At 38.5% G+C, this 21,178-nt stretch overlaps 1 protein-coding gene across 6 annotated transcripts in view; it reads left to right on the top strand.

Moving 5' to 3' along the window:
* The window catches only part of Ptprc (protein tyrosine phosphatase receptor type C), a 107,643-nt gene that overhangs the window by 29,711 nt on the left and 56,754 nt on the right, over positions 1–21,178 (top strand). For 3 of the 6 annotated variants that reach the window (XM_076547516.1, XM_076547515.1, XM_076547513.1), the window contains exons 3-4: positions 16,862–16,885; positions 20,592–20,720. In XM_076547516.1, coding sequence (XP_076403631.1) covers positions 16,862–16,885; positions 20,592–20,720 — 153 coding nt within the window. The remainder of the gene's footprint in view (positions 1–16,861; positions 16,886–20,591; positions 20,721–21,178) is intronic. The other 3 variants (XM_076547517.1, XM_016000966.3, XM_076547514.1) reach the window with 1 other exon arrangement.

Here is a 21,178-nt window from a genome sequence, read left to right as displayed (position 1 = left end):
ATCGAAGTCATCACCAGCCAAATAACCTGAGTTTCATGTTGTAATTAAAGTATTTCTGTGATTAGAAGCCCACATTTCAGTGATTAAAGATCAAATATAATATGTCAATCATCCTTGACATTTCTAAAGTATTTCTCAGTCCCAGACACCTTATGAAATAGAAAACTCCGGTTCTACCTTATAAACCTGCCTTTATTTAGTGACCAACATAAACATCTAATCTGTTGAAAAGCATATGCCATTTGTCAACTGTAATTAACAAGAAGAAACTAGCTTGTTTCAGCCTGATTCTCTCCTCACTGGGAATAATCTAGTTAGATTATCATGAGACAAAATGGTGTGAAAAAGAAAAAAAAATCCATGAGTTCTATGTTAAAGTCTCCATTAAAGTTCTCTTGTTTTATGTCTTGAGATGACAGACTGTGCAAAGAACTGCATTTCTCTTGTTGCATGCCACACACAGTTGTCTTTCCATGTCAGTAAGTTGCATGAATGAGAGCACATTAGTAAGATGATAATTCAAACAGAATCCCAGTTTCTTCCTTCCTTCCCTCCTCCTTTCTTCCTTCTCCTCATTTGCCCTGCCTTTCATTTTGCTTCTGAAACAGGCTCTCCCTCTCAGAATGTAGCGCAGACTGTCTCACACACCTTCCTCCTCTTCACTCAGCCTCCCGTGTGCTTCAGCCCAGAAACATTCCACCAGCATGGTCAAAGGATGTGTTTTTGCCCATAGGTCATATTATTTCTAAAGGAAGGTAAAGTCCTTTCTTTTTCTTAATGACATCTTTAGTAAACTAGTAGCCAAGTACTACAATGGGTGGGGGAGTTTCTGTGAACATTGCTGATGTCATTGGAAAGGGCACATAGAGGAGGCTGGGAGCATTGTTTCTGAGAACAGCGACAAGAATACCACTTCTCCCTGGTGGCCCCTGAAACCAAGGCTACTGATGTGATTTGGGGTTCAGGTGTGAACACTGTGGTGAAGAGTCAGTAAAGGAAAGACATGAATCAAAAGAGACCAAATAAGAGCAATTTTGCTTAAATGACCATGAAGGATAAGCAGTTGCCATGCCTGTTTCATTAGCTCAATCTCATCCACCCAAGCATGGATGGGGACAGCTGATGCTGGGCACCAGGAAGCCAAAAGGAGTCACATTTCTGAGGTTTTAGTGTAGCTCTCTTGCGATAGGTTCACCATAAACGTTGAGTGTACTTTGACATTTAAAATGCTTCATCCAATCAGAAGGATGATTAGTCAAGTAAACATGAACCTACAAAGAGGCCTTCACTTTTTCCACTCAAAGTTGTGAAAACTTTGTTGGACAATTGTCCAACAGAAGAAACCAGTGACTGATGCGTGTGAGTGAGGGAGTTCCCTAGTGACCTCTAGGAAATAGTCTCAGGGCCTGGCTGACCTGGCATTGCTCTGAGAACATCCAGGGCCCTGAGATTCAGAAATGCCTCCCTGAGGATAGCAGAGCCCACTGTACAGAGATAGACCTGCGTGTGACCAGCTACTTGAAAACCAGGTGGCTTGCTGGGCTGATACCTTTATTGTCACTCATAAGTGTCATTTTTGATAACATCTCTTTAAAGCCTTCCATGAAATGAGGGGGACACACTGAAGGTATGCAATAACATACAACACTGAATGTTGATTAGTGTGTTCAGGCTTCAGGGTACAATGTATACTGTTATGTGGGAATATCACTCAGTGTTTTTGTTCAATATGAGGAAATTATATTGAAACAATTAGGAGAAGTATCTTGCAGAACTCTTATTCAAGATGGTAACCACTTTAAATGCCTAGTTCATAAGGACAACATGAAATTTTGTTTGATGATCATAGGAATGAACTGTGATAAGCAACCACTCATGCCTCTCATTTGTAACACAAAATCCTCTTCTAGGATTGTTTAAATAGTCATAGCACCCCACATCTGTACTAGATACTATGATTTTAGGTCTGTGGACAAAAGCTCACAATATTACTTACTTTATTTTTAACTAATAATGTTTGTACAAATTTACGTGCATAGTGTGGTGATTTGATGCATATGTTATATAGCATTGATGAAGTCAGGATAATTAATGTATTTATTACCTCACTCATTTAGAATATTCAAAACTCTTTTCTAGTTCACTTGAAATATGTACCATTTCTCAAGTCACCCTGTTTAACTGTGGCTTTGTATAATTGTAAAGCATCTCCCTTCTGCCTTTCGATCTCCTCACTGAACTCTGAGAGTCATACCCTTCCCTGTGTTTATGTCTCAAGTTTTTTAGATTCCATGTGGGTAAAATTATTATCATTCCTAATTAATTTCACTTAACCATATGCTCTGACTTCATCCATGCTTTAACATGAGGCAGGATTCCATCTTGTTTGTGACTGAATAGCATTCTTCCACGGTGTAACTCATTCTCTGTATTATGACATGTGTTCATGGGCACTTAGGTTTCCATTTCCTGGCTACTGTCTGTAGAGCTGAAATGAACATGGATGCCTAGATGTCTATTAAGCATAGCAATTTCATTTCTTGTGTACACATATCTAGCAGCCCAAGATTGAGACTGCTTGGTTTTTAAAACCTGAAGAAGATTCTGATTGGTTCAGTTAGGGTTCAAAACCAAGTTAATTGCACACAATACAAAATTCAGTTTATTCCTCAACACACATATTAATATTTTGGGGTTATCAGTTTGCATTTTGTTCTCCATTACATGAATGTAAGTGTAGATATGTATGGAAATTCAAAAGTGCATGAAAATGTCAACAGGGAACACAGCAGTATGTGATGAAATGAAAACCCACGCATGCACTTTCTCACAGTGTGTTTCAACACACTATTGCTGCAATTTTAGTGCTACAGGACCAAAGTTACAAACCTAAAGCGCCATCAGAACTATTTACTGTTATATTCTTTCATAGACCAGATGCTATGTGGGACATAAAGAATGCTGGTTTTACCAGATTCTTTCAGAGGCACATTTGCTGATGTCAAAATGCTGCAAGATGACAATAATGTCAGTAAGAACAATTGCTAAGGTTTATTGAGTTCCTTCTTGTGGAAGGATCTCAAATGACTTCCCAGTAATGAGTCAGAGCAGCCCCATAAATAGATACTATAACCTTCCTGTAACTGAAGATGAATGGATGGAAGTAGCCAAGAGTGCAGAATTTGCTACTAAAATATTTTAATAGGAAAGGTGCATATCATGACAGTTTAAAGTTGGCTGGATACTGCAGTGTGCTTGGGGAGAGCTGGGGAAGTTGACGGTTAAGAAATGCACATAAAGGCTGTGGGTTGGATGGGAAGATGCCTGACCTAGGGAAAGGCAGAGACAGAGAAGGAAGTAGCAGCCCTCAGGAGACCAGTGTCCAAGATCTTTGTTTCAAACAAGGAAAAGGGCAGGGAATGGATTTTCAGAACCCTCTACTACTAAGTGAAAGCATTATGGAGCTTTGAGGAAATCGGACTCTTTGGATTCTGGCTGGCCTGGGATTGAAGTTTGGTGCTGTTGCTTACTTGATTAGGAAACAATTTATTCAAGCCATCCATGTCTTTCTTTCTCATTTAATAAACCATGAGCAGCACCATTTATCAAACAGAGCCGTGGTTCTCAACCTTCCGAATGCTGTGACCCTTTAATACAATTCCTCATGTTGTGGTGACCCCAACAATATTTTTGTTGCTACTTCATAACTTGGAATTTTGCTACTGTTATGAATTGTAAGGTAAAATTTCTGTGTTTTCCAAGGGTCTTAGGCAACTCTCGTGAAAGGGTCATTTGACCTTAAAGGGTTGTGGCCCACAGGTTGAGATGTACAAGCCTATCTTTAAGTAGCTTACAAAGCTAGTAAAAGAGCAAGTTTCTTGACTATCAAGAATGACTTGCAGGCCTGGGAATGTAGCTCAACTGATAGAGTGCTTGCCTAGCATGCCTAAAGCCCTCAGTTTGATCCCCAGCATCACATGAGCCCAGCATGGTAGTGCATGCCAGTACTGCTAGCAAGTGGAGTGAGGGGAATCATAAATTAAAGGTTATCCTTGGCTATGCAAAGAGTTTGCGGGAAGCTGGGGCTACATGAGATCCTCCCTCATACAAATGAATAAATAAAAATAATGTCTGAAAATTGGAGGTCTGTCTGGGACTGTGGGTAGGAAACCAGAGGAGGAAAATTGGATCCAGTTGGGGATTTGGGACTTGTTGATTTTTCCAGCATCTCCTTAGCCAAGGTTGGCTTTGAATTCTCTGTGTAGCCAAGTCTGAGGATGTCTTTCAACTTCCGAGTCTCTTGTTTCTACTTCCTAATTACGAGGGTTACAGGCAGAAGCCACCACACCTGTTTATGGTACTTCTGGGGATTTATGGACGTTAGGCAAGGGCTAGTCTAACTGAATTACAGCCCTAGTCCTAGGTAGGAAACTTCCTCTAACACTTAGATCAGTGATTCTCAGTCTTCCTAATGCTGTGACCCTTTAATACAGTTCTTCACATTGTGGTGGCTGCCTCGCCACCATGCCACCATAAAATTATTCTGTTGCTACTTCATAACTGTAATATAAAAATCTGATATCCAGGATATCTGCTAAGTGAGCTCCATGGGGGTTGCAACCCACAGGTTGAGAACCACTGAAATGAAAAACCATTGGTAAAAATCCTTAACATGGAAAAATGTTTCCACATGGGACAAATGGCATCAGTTAATGTGGCCAGGCAGAGCAATAACCCAAGTACACATCTGTCTTTCAGGCCTTGCTTTCATGATACTATCATGTATAATATTAAGGAAGTCATCCAACTTAAGTAGATCAGCTCATTGAATTGCAAAGACTGTAATATGGTATTTCCTAAAGGTGGGCATTATTTTTATATATGATAATAGAGTATTCTCCACAAATATAGAAAATCCTTGCCTGATTATCTTTGATAGTTTCATAATCTTGGATGGAAAGGAACATGTTCTAGTTTCGATTAGATCTTTCCCATTGTAGTCTGTTCACTCCAAGTTTCATTATGCAAATCCTTAGTGAAATGTAAATGCTGACCCAAGAGAGGGTGAGTGCTTATATTTTTAAATACTGAATGGGATTTAATGTTCTTTTTACATTAAAGTATCTTTTGTGAGTGCCTTGCAAAGTGAAGTGCTTCTGAAATCAAACCAGTCATTACACAAACTTAGCTTCATCGTTGAAATATGATTTCACTAAAGCAAAGTCGGGTCAACCTGAAATTCAGTATTTTGTAGCAGTTAAGTGTACAACCCGGCAGCTTCACCATGAACTAGAGAAGTTGCGGTTTTACCCCGAGATAGAGCTGATTATGCTGGTGCTATGGCAACCGGTTGCACCATTTGGAAGCTCTTGTGTGCTTAACCGCATGAGCTGCGCCTCTTCCTTTCCTCTAAAGACTCAGAATAAGAAAAACAGAAGTGTGCGAGGAGGAGAAACCACAAGGGCAGCAAAGACACTGCTGTGAGCCTTTAGCTCTTGCAAGCAGCAGCATGGTGAGAACAGCCCACTGAAATCCTCTCCTGCTTGAAAGCTGCCTCTCGGCTACTTCTCCCATTATGCCTGCCCCTTAATGATTTTGAAAGTAAGCCAAGTGTTTCTGTTCAGCATGTTCAGGACTGAGAAATAAGACAAAAAAAATTAGTTGGGCATTCATCAACCTTGGCTTTGATGATCCACAGCTTTGAGGAGGTTGGGGGACTTGCAGCCTTGGGAGACATTTGATGCTGTTCATGAGATGGAGAACAGTTTGGTGGCCTTCCCACAATGTCGTGCTCATTTTCTTTTTATTTCTTATTTGGCCTCACACACACACACACACACACACACACACACACACACACACACACACACACACACACACCCTCCTCCTGGTGTTAAGAAAGATAGATGGATTCTACCGTGAGAAGAGCTTCAGGCAAGCTCACCCTGTTCACCATGCAGTACCTTAACCCGTGGCTTACAAGCTGCTGAAGTTATGGCACAATCTTTTGTTGTTGTTTACTTTATTTTATTTTATTTTTTTGTTTCAAATCATGGAAATACTAATAAGAAGACATCTTTAAACTTATTTTCCTATTTTTATTTCTTTGACGATTTGGATAAAAGGGCAGACTAGCTTCTGTTCCCACTCTAGTTTGTCTCAGGCTGCTTCTTTTTCCCCTAAATAATGAGAATTTTCCTTTTTCACTATCACCATCTGACAATTTGCATTTTAATTGATTTTTTTTAGTGAGCATTCAAAGTAATGGGTTTCATTGGGGCATTTTTATACATATGCATCATTATAGTCAATCTTTCTTGCACAGTGCCTCCCTAGTCCCCCTTTCCTCTTCTTACGGGTCTCTTTCCTCCCCCAATAGGCTTTCCTTCTGCTTTCATATCTTATATCAGCAGTTCTCAACCTGTGGGTCATGACCCCTTTGGGGGAGGGGTCGAATAAACCTTTCACAGCAGTCGACTAGGACATCAGAAAACACAGATACTTACATTGCCATTCACAGCAGTAACAAAGTTAGCTATGAAGTAGGAAGGAAAATAATTGATTGTCTGGGATCACCACAACATGAAGAACTGTATTAAAGAGTTACAGCATTAGGAGGTGGAGAACCACTGCCTTATACAGTCCGTTAGCCTTTTATAGTCTCTTTCCCCCTCTTTTAGACTTCTTTCTTCAATATCAATGTCCACCTTCCATTTTTATGCCCCCCCTCTCTGCCTCTTTCTCTGCCTCTCTCTCTCTCTCTCTCTCTCTCTCTCTCTCTCTCTCTCTCTCTCTCTCAGAAAGATACAACTCCACATAAGAAGAAAATATGTGATAATTATCTTTTCAAGGCTGGCTTATTTCACTGAACACGATCTCTAATTTGATCCATTTTCCTGTGAATGTTGTGACTTACTCTTCTTTATAGGTGAATACAATTGCATTGTGGATACGTATCATTTTTAAAATGCTTTGCTAACAGGTTCATTTTCAATGATACATTTCGTTGGGTGTGGAAGTACATGATTATAACCTAAGAACTGTGGAGACTGTGGTAGGAGGGTTGTAAGTTGGAGAGCAGCTCAGGCTACATTGCCAGTTTAAAAGGAGCTTCAGCTATTTCACTAGACCTTGTCTCAAACAGAACAAAACAAAATGAAAGAAAACACTAATACATTTTAATTTGTCATACTCTGGATTCTATTTTGATGATATATACTAGATATTTTGATCATTGTTGATTCTCTCATAGCTGTTCAGCACAAATATTGAATTTAACATAAAATATTTTTTTGTATATCACAGTGTGGTTGAATAAGCCTGGGTGCATATATATATACATATATGTATGTATATGTGTATATGTATGTATGTTTATTTATATATCAGATTTCCAGTAGATATGCAGTTGTCTAAACGTTACTATCTTAAGTACTTCAGCTTTGTATACATTTATTTATGATTTTTAGCTCTATCTAAGAAAGAGGAGAGTGCTATCTATTTTAGAGAATTCCTGTAATGTTATATAAAGTATAATTTAACAACATTCAGTATAGTGCCATACATCCAGTATCTGCTTATTAAATAGTGACATAAATTCCTAGCACTGAAAACAATAAAACAATTTTGCCACTGGTGCTAGTACATTTTGGTGAATCTGTATAATTCTTTGACTATGATCTTAGTCTATTTCAGAGGAAGCAAAGAGTTACAGAAACATACACACTAAAATGTTAGTTAGTATAATTAAATAGTATTTGCTGCCTGGCACATATTCTCTACGTCACGTATACACTCCTGGATTTAAATAATGGAAAACAGATAGCTACATAAGACTAAAATAGACATTCTAAGTCTGAAAATAAGCCTATCATGGGAACTGTTTTAGACAAGTGTGTGGGTGGGGAATATTGCCACTAGCAATTCTTCCTCTACTTCTCCACCCCAGTCCTCACCGCAGCTTAAGAAAATAACAAGGACATGGGTCACACTGCAGCTTCCTACATCAGCATTTCTGCACAGAGTCGGTATTGTCAACATGGTCCTCAGTCAGCTGATAATACAAACACAGGATTCACATTTTAAATCAGTCAGGATTACAATACTGATTATGCAGAAGCACATATACAGATATAGATAATTGTTACTATCTAAAACATCTTAAGCTGTGCTCTCCACAGTTCTGCTGTGCTCATTCTGTTGGGTATCCTGCAGAATGTCAGAGGAATGATGGACACTTTGGGGAGATGGTGACAATGATGATTTTTTTAAAAAAGTGTTTTCCCTTTTATAAAAATAGATTCTTTTCTCATACAGTATATCCTGATTACAGTTTCCCCTTCCTCTACTCCTCCCAGTTCCTCCCCACCTCCCTTCCCATCATGATCCACCCTCTTTCTGTCTCTCATTAGAAAAGAACAGGCTTCTAAGAGATAACAATAAAACATGACAAGATAAAAGACGTGATAAAACAAAAAGCATCACATTGAAGTTGGACAAGGAAAACCAACAGAAGGAAAAGAGTCCAAGAGAAGGCACGAGAATCAGAAACCCACTCTTTCTCACACTCAAACACACTCTCCCACACTCAAGAGTCCCATGAAAACACTAAACTGGAAGCTGTAATATATAGGCCGAGAACCTGGTGCAGACCTGTGCAGGCCCTGTGTTTGCTGCTTCAGTCTCGTGAGCTCATAGGCGCTCTGCTCAGTTGATGGAGAGGGCCTTGTTCCCTGGTGTGCTCCATTCCCTCTGGCTCTTGTACTCTTTCCACCTCCGCTTCTTTGGGGTTCCCTGAGCTCTGAGGGGGGCGGGAATTGATGGAGACATCCCATTGAGGGCTGTGTGTTCCAGTCTCTCTCTGCTTAATGCCTGCCCGTGGGTCTCTGCATTTGTTCCCGTCTGCTACAGAAGGAGGCTTCTCTGCTGATGGTTGAATAAGGCACTGAGATGATGATGGTATTTGGGAAAGGGTCTCACCATAGCCCAAGAGGGCCTCAAACGCATTATTCTCCTGCCTTAACTCTCAACATGTAGAACATGGACCGTTTTAAAACATGTGCAGCAAGTTCAAAAACGCGTATGCTGCCATGATTACGCATTGTTGTTGCCACTAGCACATAGGAAATGACCGTTTTTGTTGTTTCCCTTGAAATTATAGACTTGAGTTATAAGACAAGAAAATAAAAAGAGAACCATTGTTTTTTTTTTTTTCTTTCATGCCTGCTGGATTTATTTATTTTATTTTTGTTCATTGAGAGTCCCTTGAAGTCCAGGCTTGTCTGGAGTTTGCCACGATCTAAGGAGAATCTTGAGCCCCGATTCCCCTTGCTTTACTCTCCCAGCTGTGAGGGTTTCACTGTGTGCCACTGCGCCCCACTTTCCAGGCTTTCCTAACTTTCTGTTGCTTATCTAGTTAATTAGCATAATTGAAATTGATAGCAGGATACATTTAGACAAATACAAAACATTAAAAAGCACATGTTTTTAAAGTTTCACGCGTGTGTTACGCATAGTCACACAGCTTGTGATAATTCTCTGGGTTTGGAAGAGGTGGACATGATACCTGTATTGAAAAAATAAAACAACGAATCATCTGATTTTAAAGTGCCTTCATTCATTAAACATTTTCTGGTTTAGTCCTCAATAGCGTTTCACATACTAACACTTTCCTTATCTGCAATTTATGATTTTAGAATAGTGTCAAAGCGAGGGTTGAATGTTTAATTGCACTATAGAGTCTACAGTCAGCAGGATTACTACTCTTTGTCCCCATCTTATTTCCCAACTTTGACTCTTGTATCTCTGTCATCAACTTGAACGAGTTCTTTTGCCACTTGTGAATGATGTATTAATTATCTTGTGTGGCTTACAAAAATATTTTAGAGAGTGTCTCTTAAATCCTTGTTTTAGTTTTGAATGCCTGCTCTTCTCATCTCCTGCTCATTGTTCCCAGACACAACGCCTCCCAGTTCTGAGGTTGTGAGGTAGAGTTGGTTCCAGTTTCTCCTGCTCTGTGTGTTGCTTCTGTTTGTCCTGAGTTGCTCTTTGGCTCACCCTGTTGTCCATCAGTCTTGCATTCCTTTGATGTCCGATGCATTAATGAGGGAAGCCAACAAATATAGGTTGAAATTCTCTGAGCCTTGGTTCAACTTGTAAATTCAGAGCCCCTCAGGAGATTGAATGGCATCAGGAAGGCATTTGCTCTCTGGGTCCTAGTGTTCCTTTTCACGTCCTGGACTCCATCTCAAAAGACACCAGTGGGGTCTTCTGGGCTGTGAGTATAAATCGCTGGAATTACTGTCTAGAGATAGGTGGCCTTTCTTTTACTCGAAAGACTCAAGGTACAATGTGAACACCACCAATGTTTTGACATAAAGCTGGTAAAAAAGAATGAGGACTATTGTTTTTAAACACACACTACTTCAAATCTAATATGCCATCATATGACTGTGAGCAAACCATTGTTGTTCTCTGTTTAATTCCCTATAAAATACAGAAAAGAATTGCTGCCTTGCATGGCTTATTGGGATGATAAAATTAAAAACAACTGTTGGGAAAGCGATGTTGCCAGTGTCTGTAATAGGATTTCAGTGAATTGTTTACTGTCAGTATTCACTTACTGAGGAGTGGCTGGAAGCAGGAAAGTCTACTGCCTATAGTTTTCTAAAATCTTTTCTTTTTTTTGGTAGTACTGGAGATGGAACCCAGGGGTTCTCACATGCTAGGCAAATGCTTTCCACTGAGCAACAGCCCCAGAACTCTGACCCTGGTTATTTTTCCTTTCCTTTCCTTTATTCTTTTCTTTTTTCTGAGACACAATCTCACTATATTGCCCAGGCTGGCCTTGGATTCAATCTGCAGCCTAGTCTTGCTTCGGAATGCAACTCTTTCTGTAACCTCTGGAGTAACTGGGGGATTACATGCTTATGCTATCATTCCACTGTTTATGTAATTTTGGTCCTAACTTGGTCGTCATTACAGACTGGATCATATTCCTCATTTATAGAGTAGATATAATCCTTTATTTTTATTTATGTCTGTCGGTATTGTCCTGTCATGCTAAGAGGGGAAAGCATGCAAACTGTTCTAACTGGCTCCCTGCTTTTGTGTCCATCTACTGGTCCCACTTTTGTATAGCCTTTATAATCATGGAGGGAACTTACACAGATACATATTCCAAATCCTCAAAACACAGCAATGCCTTTTAGACCAGTACTCAGAGTAAGTGTTTATGTCATCCATTCTGCTTCACTCTCCTGTCCGTGCCCAGCAGACAGGCTTAAATCCCCTCACAAATGGTATTCCGTGGGGTTCTCTGTCTTTCTTTTTTGTTCTGGAAAGGAGGTAGTGGTGGATTGGGTGCTGTTTAAAGCCCAAGCATATCCTTTGAAATGTCATTTCCACTCCAATGGATTCCTACTTTTCTTAAATCTCTGATGGCAGACTTAGGGGTGTGACTTCAAGGTAACTTTGATTTGCAATCATTTAAACATTTCAGGTTGTGAAAGAAACATATTGGGAAAGGTAAATCCAGTTAACAATACACGTGTTAGAATAACACAGCTTTGAAGATCAAGGGCTCTCTCATCTCCATGCTCACGTGTTTAATGTATCTAGTCAATTCCACTGGTAATTCACAACAGGATTATAATGGGGCAACACTCACCAGGTGGATGGATGATTTACAGATTTCTGGTGCTCTGGTGCCATCTACTGAAATGTTACGAAAGAAAAAAAAATGCAGGAAAGTTGTGTAAGAGGAACAGTAAAACATTCTGTAACACATAAAAACACTGAGCAGAATGCTGTTTTTTGTTTGTTTGTTTGTTTTTTATTGTATGTACTTGGTAGGTTTATAGACTTTAGAAAAAAATCTGTGAAATTCATAGCTTTAGAAAAGTGATTTTTTTTCTCTTAACTGTCACCTGTACTGTTTGAATTTACACTGTATTTTTCTTCAGCTATTTTTATTTCTTCCAAATTATGTTCCTGTACATATGATGCCATTTTACTAACACATTTTACTAGTTGCATTGGCCATGAGATGCTATGCAGAGGTTTTATGTCTAATACCAGATGTATTGACAATAGACGCTTGCTTTCCGGTTACAGAGGCTAGGGTGGAGAGTGCCATCGACAAGGGGACAAATCAGGTTGATACCTTGACTCACTTGTTCAGCATGGCCCCAGACAGTTAATCTGTGACCCTGCAATCAGTCCAATGAGAAGGCCATGTACTAACTAAATGCCCCACAAACCCAATCACTTCAGGTCTGTCTGTGTAACAATAAGGATCCAGGAAGGTTGCATCTATTTATAATGTTCATGGTAATCTGGTAACGCGAGGGTAGGAAATACAATAGACAATTGTTTGGTCAGTTTAAAAAGAATTCCAGAAACATGATAGAAATATCTCAAAACTGTCGTACATATTTAGTAGCACAGCTCCTATGAATAATTATGTGCAGTCTTCTTCTACCTTCTGGCCTATATGATATATGCACAGAGGTAGCTGTTATTATATGGAAAAGGTCTGAAATGGCCCATGCACGGGGATGCATGGCCTTCAGACAGTAGCTTTATAAGTATGCTATTTCTATAGGGCAACTTAATTGCATTTCTTCTTTAAGATTTGTATTGATTGTTTTTGCTTGTGTTTTTTTTTTTGACACGGGAATACCTGGGAACATTCATGCATACTTTGAATGTGTACTGCTGAGCGGCATTCATAGTTTCTTAAAGTGATTGGTTTATACTTTGGAGCAGTTTCTTATTTAAAGAAACTTATTTAGAGTTATTCTAAATTTTTTTTGACTGGTTAATTTTTTTTCATTTTATGTATCATGTTGAATAAGACTGCTACTTTTACTTAAATCCACTTGAGAGGATTTTGTGACCAAAACAGTAATTTTGGTCTTACATTGACTCTAAAGAGTAGTTCTTAAGTACTGGAATTTTGTTTTAAATATGCATGCCTGTGTCTGGATATTTCTGTGTCTGTATGTAATATTTTAAAAATGAAAGGCAAGTGGTAGTATTTTGCTAAGGGTTTGCAATGGAAAAAATTTAACATTACATTGTAATAACTGAATGTAAAAGAAAATGTGCTGTCGACTTGAGAAGACTTTATGAAGACAGTACACATTAACAGAGAAGAAACAAAAGTGTGATCTATCTTTAAATAGGAGTTTCCCAAGTATGTTAAATATTATCTTACTCAAGATGAAGGGATTTGTGAGACAATGAATATCAAACCACAGCTAGATCAGAAACATAGATGTTAACCTCTGACCAAGCTTTAGAATGCATTTCACAGCTCCAGTGCTTAGTGTGATATGACACTTTTGGCTCTTTGTGTCTGTTACCAAGTGTTCACTAAACAAATGTTATAGGAGATCAGGTTGAATTAAATCCACTTTTTGAGACACTTCCCATGAGTGTGGCACAAGGAATTATTTCTAGCCAGTACACTCTGGTACTTGATGGCCTTTGTTAAAAACAAAGGTACCAGGGCTGGAGAGATGGTTCATTCATGAATATGCTGGTCTGAGCAATCATAAAGACTTGAGTCCAGATTCACAGCAGCCATGTTAAACAGATACACAAACAAGCTGGGTGCTGTGGCATTCACCTTTGAGCCCAGTGATGGAAAGGCAGAGAAAGCAGGCTCTGTAGGGAGCTGATTCAGTGGGAGACCCTGACTCCAAAACTTAGATGGGAAATGACTAAAGAAAGCACCTGGCATTGATTACTGGCTTCTACCCACACATACACACAGCTGTCCCTATGCACACATGAATACATGCATGTACTACTCCACCATACATACAAACGTGCCTATTCTGCAATTCATTGTTAGCTTTTTACTATTTACATATGATAAGTTGTAAGGTTATAGTCTTTTATAATGCTTTGTCTTTGTGTTACACATTTGAGAGCACCAAGCTAATAAATTAGTACCATGAAGCAGAATGGTCTCCAAAATGAGTGATGGACTAGTACAACCTACTCTAAAATTCCTCTTTCCTCTGTGATCAGAGTTATTATTTGTTTTCTTCTCCAAATTCATTGATCCTGTGGTTTTGGTCACCTTCAGATAAACATTCAACCCCCTGTTAGGGCCTGCAATGACTACTCATGAGCTCATGCCTGAAGACTGTCACCAGATGGGTTTGGACTCTCCTTCATGTTTACTCTATGTTTAAAGTCATTTAAGAATTTCTCTACTGGTGATTACATAGTAGATAATACATACCCCATATCAGTGTCTTCTCATTCTTCTGTTCTTCATTATACTATACAGTTCTTGCCAACTGTTAATTATCGGTCTAAGTAAGGTACATATATTATTTAAATGTCTTTGCAGACTATTGGATGCATTGTCCTTTGAATTCTTGGCTTTTCAGGGTGAGAATCATGCCTTTATCATGGTTGACTCTCACTTCTAACAGCAAACCAACAAAACAAGAATTACTTCCTAAACTTAAGTGAATAAAATGAAATGAAACTCCAAGGAACCACATGCTGATATTGAGAATGGGTGTATCAAGCTATTTTTAGACATTGAAAAGTTTAATATATATATATTAATTATATATATTATATAATTAATAATAATATATATTCACAAGAGAAGGATAGGATAGGATCCTGTTTGTTATGGTTTCATATATTCAAGCCAACTTGAATATTTTAAACTTTTTGATATCCTATATTCTTCACAATGACCACAGGTTATTTTTCATCTTATTTAAAATGTGGTCTATTAGTTACTGATGTATTAATACTTTGTTTCTTCTTATTATTCCATTTGCAAACCAGCATAATTCTAAGAAGTTAATAGAATGGATCAGAGGACAGGAACGCCTTTAAGAGGGACATAAAAGTCATAAAATTAGATGGAATAGAAGGTACAAGCTGACAAGACAAGAATTGGGACAGTTTTTCAAATAATTGTTGTGGTGGAATGGTCTTTCTGTATGCTGTGAATATGTGTTGTTCCCATTGGTTGATAAACTAAAGCTGCTATGACCTATGGTAAGACATGATAAGAGCCAGGTGGGAAATCCAAGCAAAGATACAGGGAGAAGAAAGGTGAGGTCAAGGGGGCCACTAGGAGCTGCGGGGGCGGGGGATGGGTAAGATGTAGTAGAACACAGTTGAAGCCACAACACACGTGGCGATACATAGATTAATAGAAATGGGTTAATTTAAGATGTAATAGATAATTAGCAATAAGCCTGAGCCATTGACCAAACAGTCTGTAATTAATATTAAGCCTCTAAGTTATTATTTTATAAAAATGGCTGCTGCCCAGGTGGGACCAGGCAGGACTGAGAAACTTCAGTCTACAATGTATTTTCAAAACAATATCATCATAAGCCACATAGCAATGTCTCAGTCATGGATGGACCTTAATTCTGTCACCCAGTGACATTATAGCCATTTTTAATTATGAGAATATACTCTATGATATTAGCATAGTGGCAAAATCATCTTATGATGTATGGCTTAAAAGATATGCCCATTGATAAGCAATGCATGATAGTACTTCAGTATGGATGATAAAGAGAAAAATAGAAGACATGAAGAAACAGATGTAGTTTCATCTATCAGTTACTTATCTGAACATACATATGAATAAACACTTAGACACATTTATATAAAATGAGTACACACCTCTGATGGCCGTTCTGAGGGGAGAAGAATTTCTCAGATTTATTCTACTTAAAAATAGAAAAACCCCTTGCCAGGAAGGGACCTTAATTACTAGGCAATCCCTTCTTCCTCTTGAAGATTGCTTATTTTTCAGAGCGTTGCCTTTCTTCTTAGAAAATAACCTTCTACTGTTTCTGGTAGCCACTTAGTAAGAAGGTGACGAAGCCTCTCATTTCACTGTCGACTGGACCCGGCGCCCATCTCACGCACACAGCTTCCCCTGTACCAAGTTTTTGAACTCGTGACAGACCCCTCTGAGCTCATTGCCTCACTGTTTCAGGAAAACCTTTTTCGAAACAGTCCCCGTTCACTTCTTTCCTCTTATGGGGAGTACGCCGTCATCTTAGCTGGCCTTCTCCTGGTCATTCACTTAACCCCTGCTTTCTGTCTTGGACTTTTGTTTGGGAATCTGTTTCATACCCAAGGCTACAGTGTCCATCTGTGTGCTTCAGCAGCGGGCAGCGTGAGCCCTGCGCTCTCCGAGCAGATGGTTCTGAAGGATTTCCCATAAAACCATCAGCACATCCAACTTTCCTCTTTCACTTGAGTTTTCTTTCCTTTTTAATTCAGTGAAAATGTCCAAACTCTATCTATCTTCAGCAATTCGGTAATGTGTAGAAACACCTGTGTGACCCCTTCCTCTGTGTCACTTCCGTCTCTTTTCCGAAGACGTGCAGAGTCCTGGGGGCTTCTCCCTAAGAGTGTCACGGATGCTCTTGTCCCCCACTTATTCCCCAATGTCACTTCCATTATTCTCTATTGTGCTTCCTGTAATCTTTGCCTTTTCCTGCCTCTAGTTTACCTTCGCCTTGTGTTTATTTTCTGTCTTACAAATACTGATTCAAAGTTCAAAAATTTTCCCTTAGACCGCCCCTTAAAGACGTCACTCTACTGACTTGACTCCAAACTGTGAGAACATTCCCACATTCTTATGCCTTTAGGACCACACATCAAATACGTTAGGTCAGCGTGTAGCTGTCTTTGGGACAGCAAAACACTACCAGAAAAAAGTAAAATGAGAACTTGGATTCACTGAGACAAAATGTGCTGAAAATAAATATGAATCTATGATGTATAATTGCATGCATGCTTTAAATTTGAAACTTTCTAAAAATTTATTAAATTTTATTTTATTTTTCAGGGCAAGTTCCTACACCCACTAATGGTAAGAATTAATATTTAACCTTTAATATTTTATTTTTTACAATCTCATGTATTTAATATAGATATACTTTTTTATTTATTTGGTAAGGAAGTAAGGTTGAAGAAGAAAGTTAATAATACTATATGGTTCCTGACTTTCACATGTTCTTATAATTTTTTCTAATATAAAGTTTAGTAACTATTTGAACATACATTTAAATTATATAAATATTATTGTATTTAACATTTAACATTACTTAAAATTGACAATAAATGACATAGCAAGCTTCTAATCCCCTTAAAAATTCAACACTGTAAATAAATTTAAAAAACTATAAATCAATATGAGTTAAGATTTGAATATGGAGAAGAAACTGTGATCAGAATATATTGTATAAAAAATTATTTTCAATAAAAAAGAATTGAATTAAGGAAGTAGAGGGAAGCCTAAAAATGATTTCACATTTATTTAAGGACCAATATATTTTATAAATTAATTTAATCTAGAATTTGTTTGCATTAAGAATTTAATATATGTTCTCTTATAGGTAAAAATTAACTTTATAATATTTTTTAAGAGTAATTAGCCCTTCTCCCAGTTATGCTTGGAGATCTGTCTAATACTAAGATGTTTTATATTAATTGTTTGAAAAATTTCCTACTATAATTCGATTTATTTTCTATACAATTTTCTGAGTTTTGAGAAAAGTAAATTTAAGTCATGGTGATGTTGTCAGTACATTAAAATTAATTAAAGCCCAAATCATAGAAGAATTGACCTGTAGGTGGTTAAAAAGAAACTGAATTCCTTACATGTTGCTGTAAATATTTGTTTCCTGACTAATCATGTGGTTGATAGCGTGTCTTAAGAAGGTAAGTGAAACCATAAAATATGACTGCTTTAATAATTTAAATACACATTTCTAGTGGAACAAATCTGATATAGTCTAAAATTGGATTATTATTGGAATTATTTTTCATTAAATATAAGTTTATTCTGAATGCTAAAACACTACACAAATACTAACAAATCCCACTCCTGAGCTAAACATAGAAGCATATTCTTTTATTTTCCAGTCTCTAATAATAGAATTTTATAGTTTCATTGTGTGGGAGAGAGGTTCATAAAGCACTCTCTGTATAGCAGGTTCTGGTTGGCTCATGCCAACTTCTTAAATGAAATTTTGCATTTTCCTTTACAAAACATGATGTCACTCTCAGCCACACAGATGAGACACTGTTGCAGAACAGGGCTGGGTGTGGGATAGGACCATAGTCTACTCCCTACCCTGTTTGGAGTTTCATTATTTCTTCACTAACCGTCATAATAAGCAGATCAGGGTGGAGGTAAGTTAGAATTGTGACCCATAATGCAAAGGAGAATGGTGCCTCCCCTCAAATATAACCAATGAGAAGATAATTGTAGTGTAGAGTGCTCAAAGTGAGAATTAGGGAACAATATGGAATTGGCAAATTTATAATTATAAGTTCTACTTGGGAGACTTGAACTAAAGTGTGTGAAAAGACATTAATGCTTCTACATGAGAGTGACTTTTCTGAACACTCTTCTTCATATACCAAGAACTGTATTTGCTTTACTAGAAGAGAAGAGGTCTTGCTGCAACATTCTCTAGGACACTCCTTCCATTACTAGAGTTGATATAACCCCAAAATAACAAATTGTCATCAGTAAAGATGACAGTGAGTTAACAACGAGTGGACGGGACTTCAAATCTCTCCTTCCACCTCTCCTCTCTCCTTACTCCTCTTTCTGCTCTGCACTTTCTCTTTTCTTTTTATCAAATCCTCTCTTCCTTTTACTCAATGTATAGTGGAGGAAAGACAATTAGGTTAGAATCGTGACCCTGAAGGTTAGAGGTAGGGCTTACCTCTAGTTTAAGCACACTCAGTTTTGATAATAAAAAAAAAAATGCACATTTTACTATTCAAAGAGGTTAATACATATTAACCATGGAATATTTAGGAAAAAAATGAATCCCTATAAATTCAAAGAGCATATGATATTTTTAAAAACAGAATTTGATGCATTTATTTTTTCACAAAGGAAATATATTTTAAATAAGGAAATCAGAAAAGTGCTAGATTTACCCCATTGCACTAACTCCTTTGCAGACAGCACTTTCCATGAGTACCCGCATCTACTGAATGTGTTTGTCTTTCCCGCCTTCCCGCCACATCATTCTTTTAAAACAATGAAGTAGAACAATTTTATTTCAGTCCCATACGTCTCTGATTACAAAGTCAAACACATTTTGGTATTTTCATAAAAGCAAGATGTTCCTACTTCTGTTTGTGAATTTTGTTTCCCAGGTTTTACCCGCATAACTCTCTCCCTTATTTTCATTTGGTTGATTTATTTCTTTTTTGAATCAGCACATATACAAATTTTCTTTTTAGACGGGAATTGTTTATATAGTTCAAGCTGGCATAGAATTTGCAATCCCCTGCCTCAGCCTTTTGAAAGATGGGGTTGCAGGCATGGCCCATCTAGACTTTTCACCCCTGCCTTCCTGCCTTCCTGCCTTCTTCCTGCCTTCTTCCTGCCTTCTTCCTGCCTTTTCTTCCTGCCTTCTTCCTGCCTTTTTCCTGCCTTTTCTTCCTGCCTTTTCTTCCTGCCTTCTTCCTGCCTTTTCTTCCTGCCTTCCTTCTTCCTGCCTTCCTTCTTCCTGCCTTCCTTCTTCCTGCCTTCTTCCTGCCTTCTTCCTGCCTTCCTTCTTCCTGCCTTCTTCCTGCCTTCTTCCTGCCTTCTTCCTGCCTCCCTGCCTCCCTGCCTGCCTCCCTGCCTCCCTGCCTCCCTCCCTGCCTCCCTGCCTCCCTGCCTCCCTCCCTGCCTCCCTGCCTCCCTGCCTTCCTTCCTTCCTTTCTTTTTTTTCTATTCATTTGGAATCCTAACTCTTCCAGTGCTTTATTTCTGGCTTTGTCCTTCTCCACTATTGCTTATCATCTGTGTTTCCAGATTTCCTCAAGACATCTTACCACTGGGTTTCACTCTTCTGAATCAAGATGCTTTGGGTACCTACCCTACAAGTAAATGGGAAGAGAGCTAAGGGGAGTTCCTTTTGGGTCCATTTCCTCGGCTTTATTTTTATTTTTTTTTCAAATTTAGATTAAATGCATTTATTCTTACTGCTAGCAGAAGGAAGGTGACCTTAGAGCCAATATACAGTGTGCCCTGTGGAAGTGGAGGTTAAGGGTTTTTTTTTAAGGGCAGTCATCAGAAAGGTATTATGGATATCCACAAATACCTTTCCTCGTTTTTATTTTTAACTCTAATTATAATGACTATCTATATATGTATCCATGATTAAAATCTATAGCTATATATGGTCATGTGTGTGTGTGTGTGTGTGTGTGTGTGTGTATCTGTATATGTGCACATGTGTGTGTGCCTGAGTATAGATGTCTGTGTGAATACATATTTATTTCTCACTGTGTGTATATTTTTAGGTATGTATGTTGTATGTATGTGTAAGTATGTGTGCCTGTATGCCTGTCTGTGTGTATGTCTGTGCATATGTGTGTGTGTGTATGAGAGAGAGAGAGAGAGAGAGAGAGAGAGAGAGAGAGAGAGAGAGAGAGAGTGCACTACATATCACATAATCTCGGTGTCTGTGTATGGGGTTGGAAAGTTGGTACAAGCATATGAATGGGTATTTTGGGTCCCGATTTACATGTTTGTTCTCTTTCATCACCCATTAACATAACAGGACCGGACACAACAGAGAAGGCCCCTCCTCTGTCTCAAAGTGACCCTTTACCTGCTCGCACCACTGAATTCACACCCTCAAGCATCTCTGAAAGAGAAAATGACTCCTCAGAGAACATCTATCTTTCAGGTGACCATTCAACCCAGGTCTCCCCAGAAACTTGGATAAGATTGGTATTCTTATTACAAAGAAAGGTTGCCACACGAACATTCCTAACCAAAATGATAGTGGGGGTGAATTTGCCTCTTAAAAACTTTCTAGGGTGATCAAATTTTTAAATTTTAAGTAATGCAAGCTGTTTCTAAGCATTCGGTTTTCTTCAGATAAATAAAGTGCGGGTGGCTGTAGACATCTGTAGAGGTTGCTGAGTGGAAACAGCACAGACACGATGATTTAGATAGAAAGGGGGTGTGGGAAGACCCTAAAAGTAAAACCAGGGAAGGGACTGCCCATAGGCTCCAGCTGCTGTACTGAGCAGGGCACAATTCTCCCTGGCAGAGTTCTGCCGCCTCAGAACTTCCTTGAAGCTGCTGCCCTGAAGTGGGATAGATACTTCCATTTCTTAATTTCGTTCCAGGTTCACATTA

This window comes from Peromyscus maniculatus, chromosome 11 (assembly GCF_049852395.1).
Source record: "Peromyscus maniculatus bairdii isolate BWxNUB_F1_BW_parent chromosome 11, HU_Pman_BW_mat_3.1, whole genome shotgun sequence".
Taxonomy (NCBI): Eukaryota; Metazoa; Chordata; class Mammalia; order Rodentia; family Cricetidae; genus Peromyscus; species Peromyscus maniculatus.
This window is presented reverse-complemented; position numbering and strand designations above follow the sequence as displayed.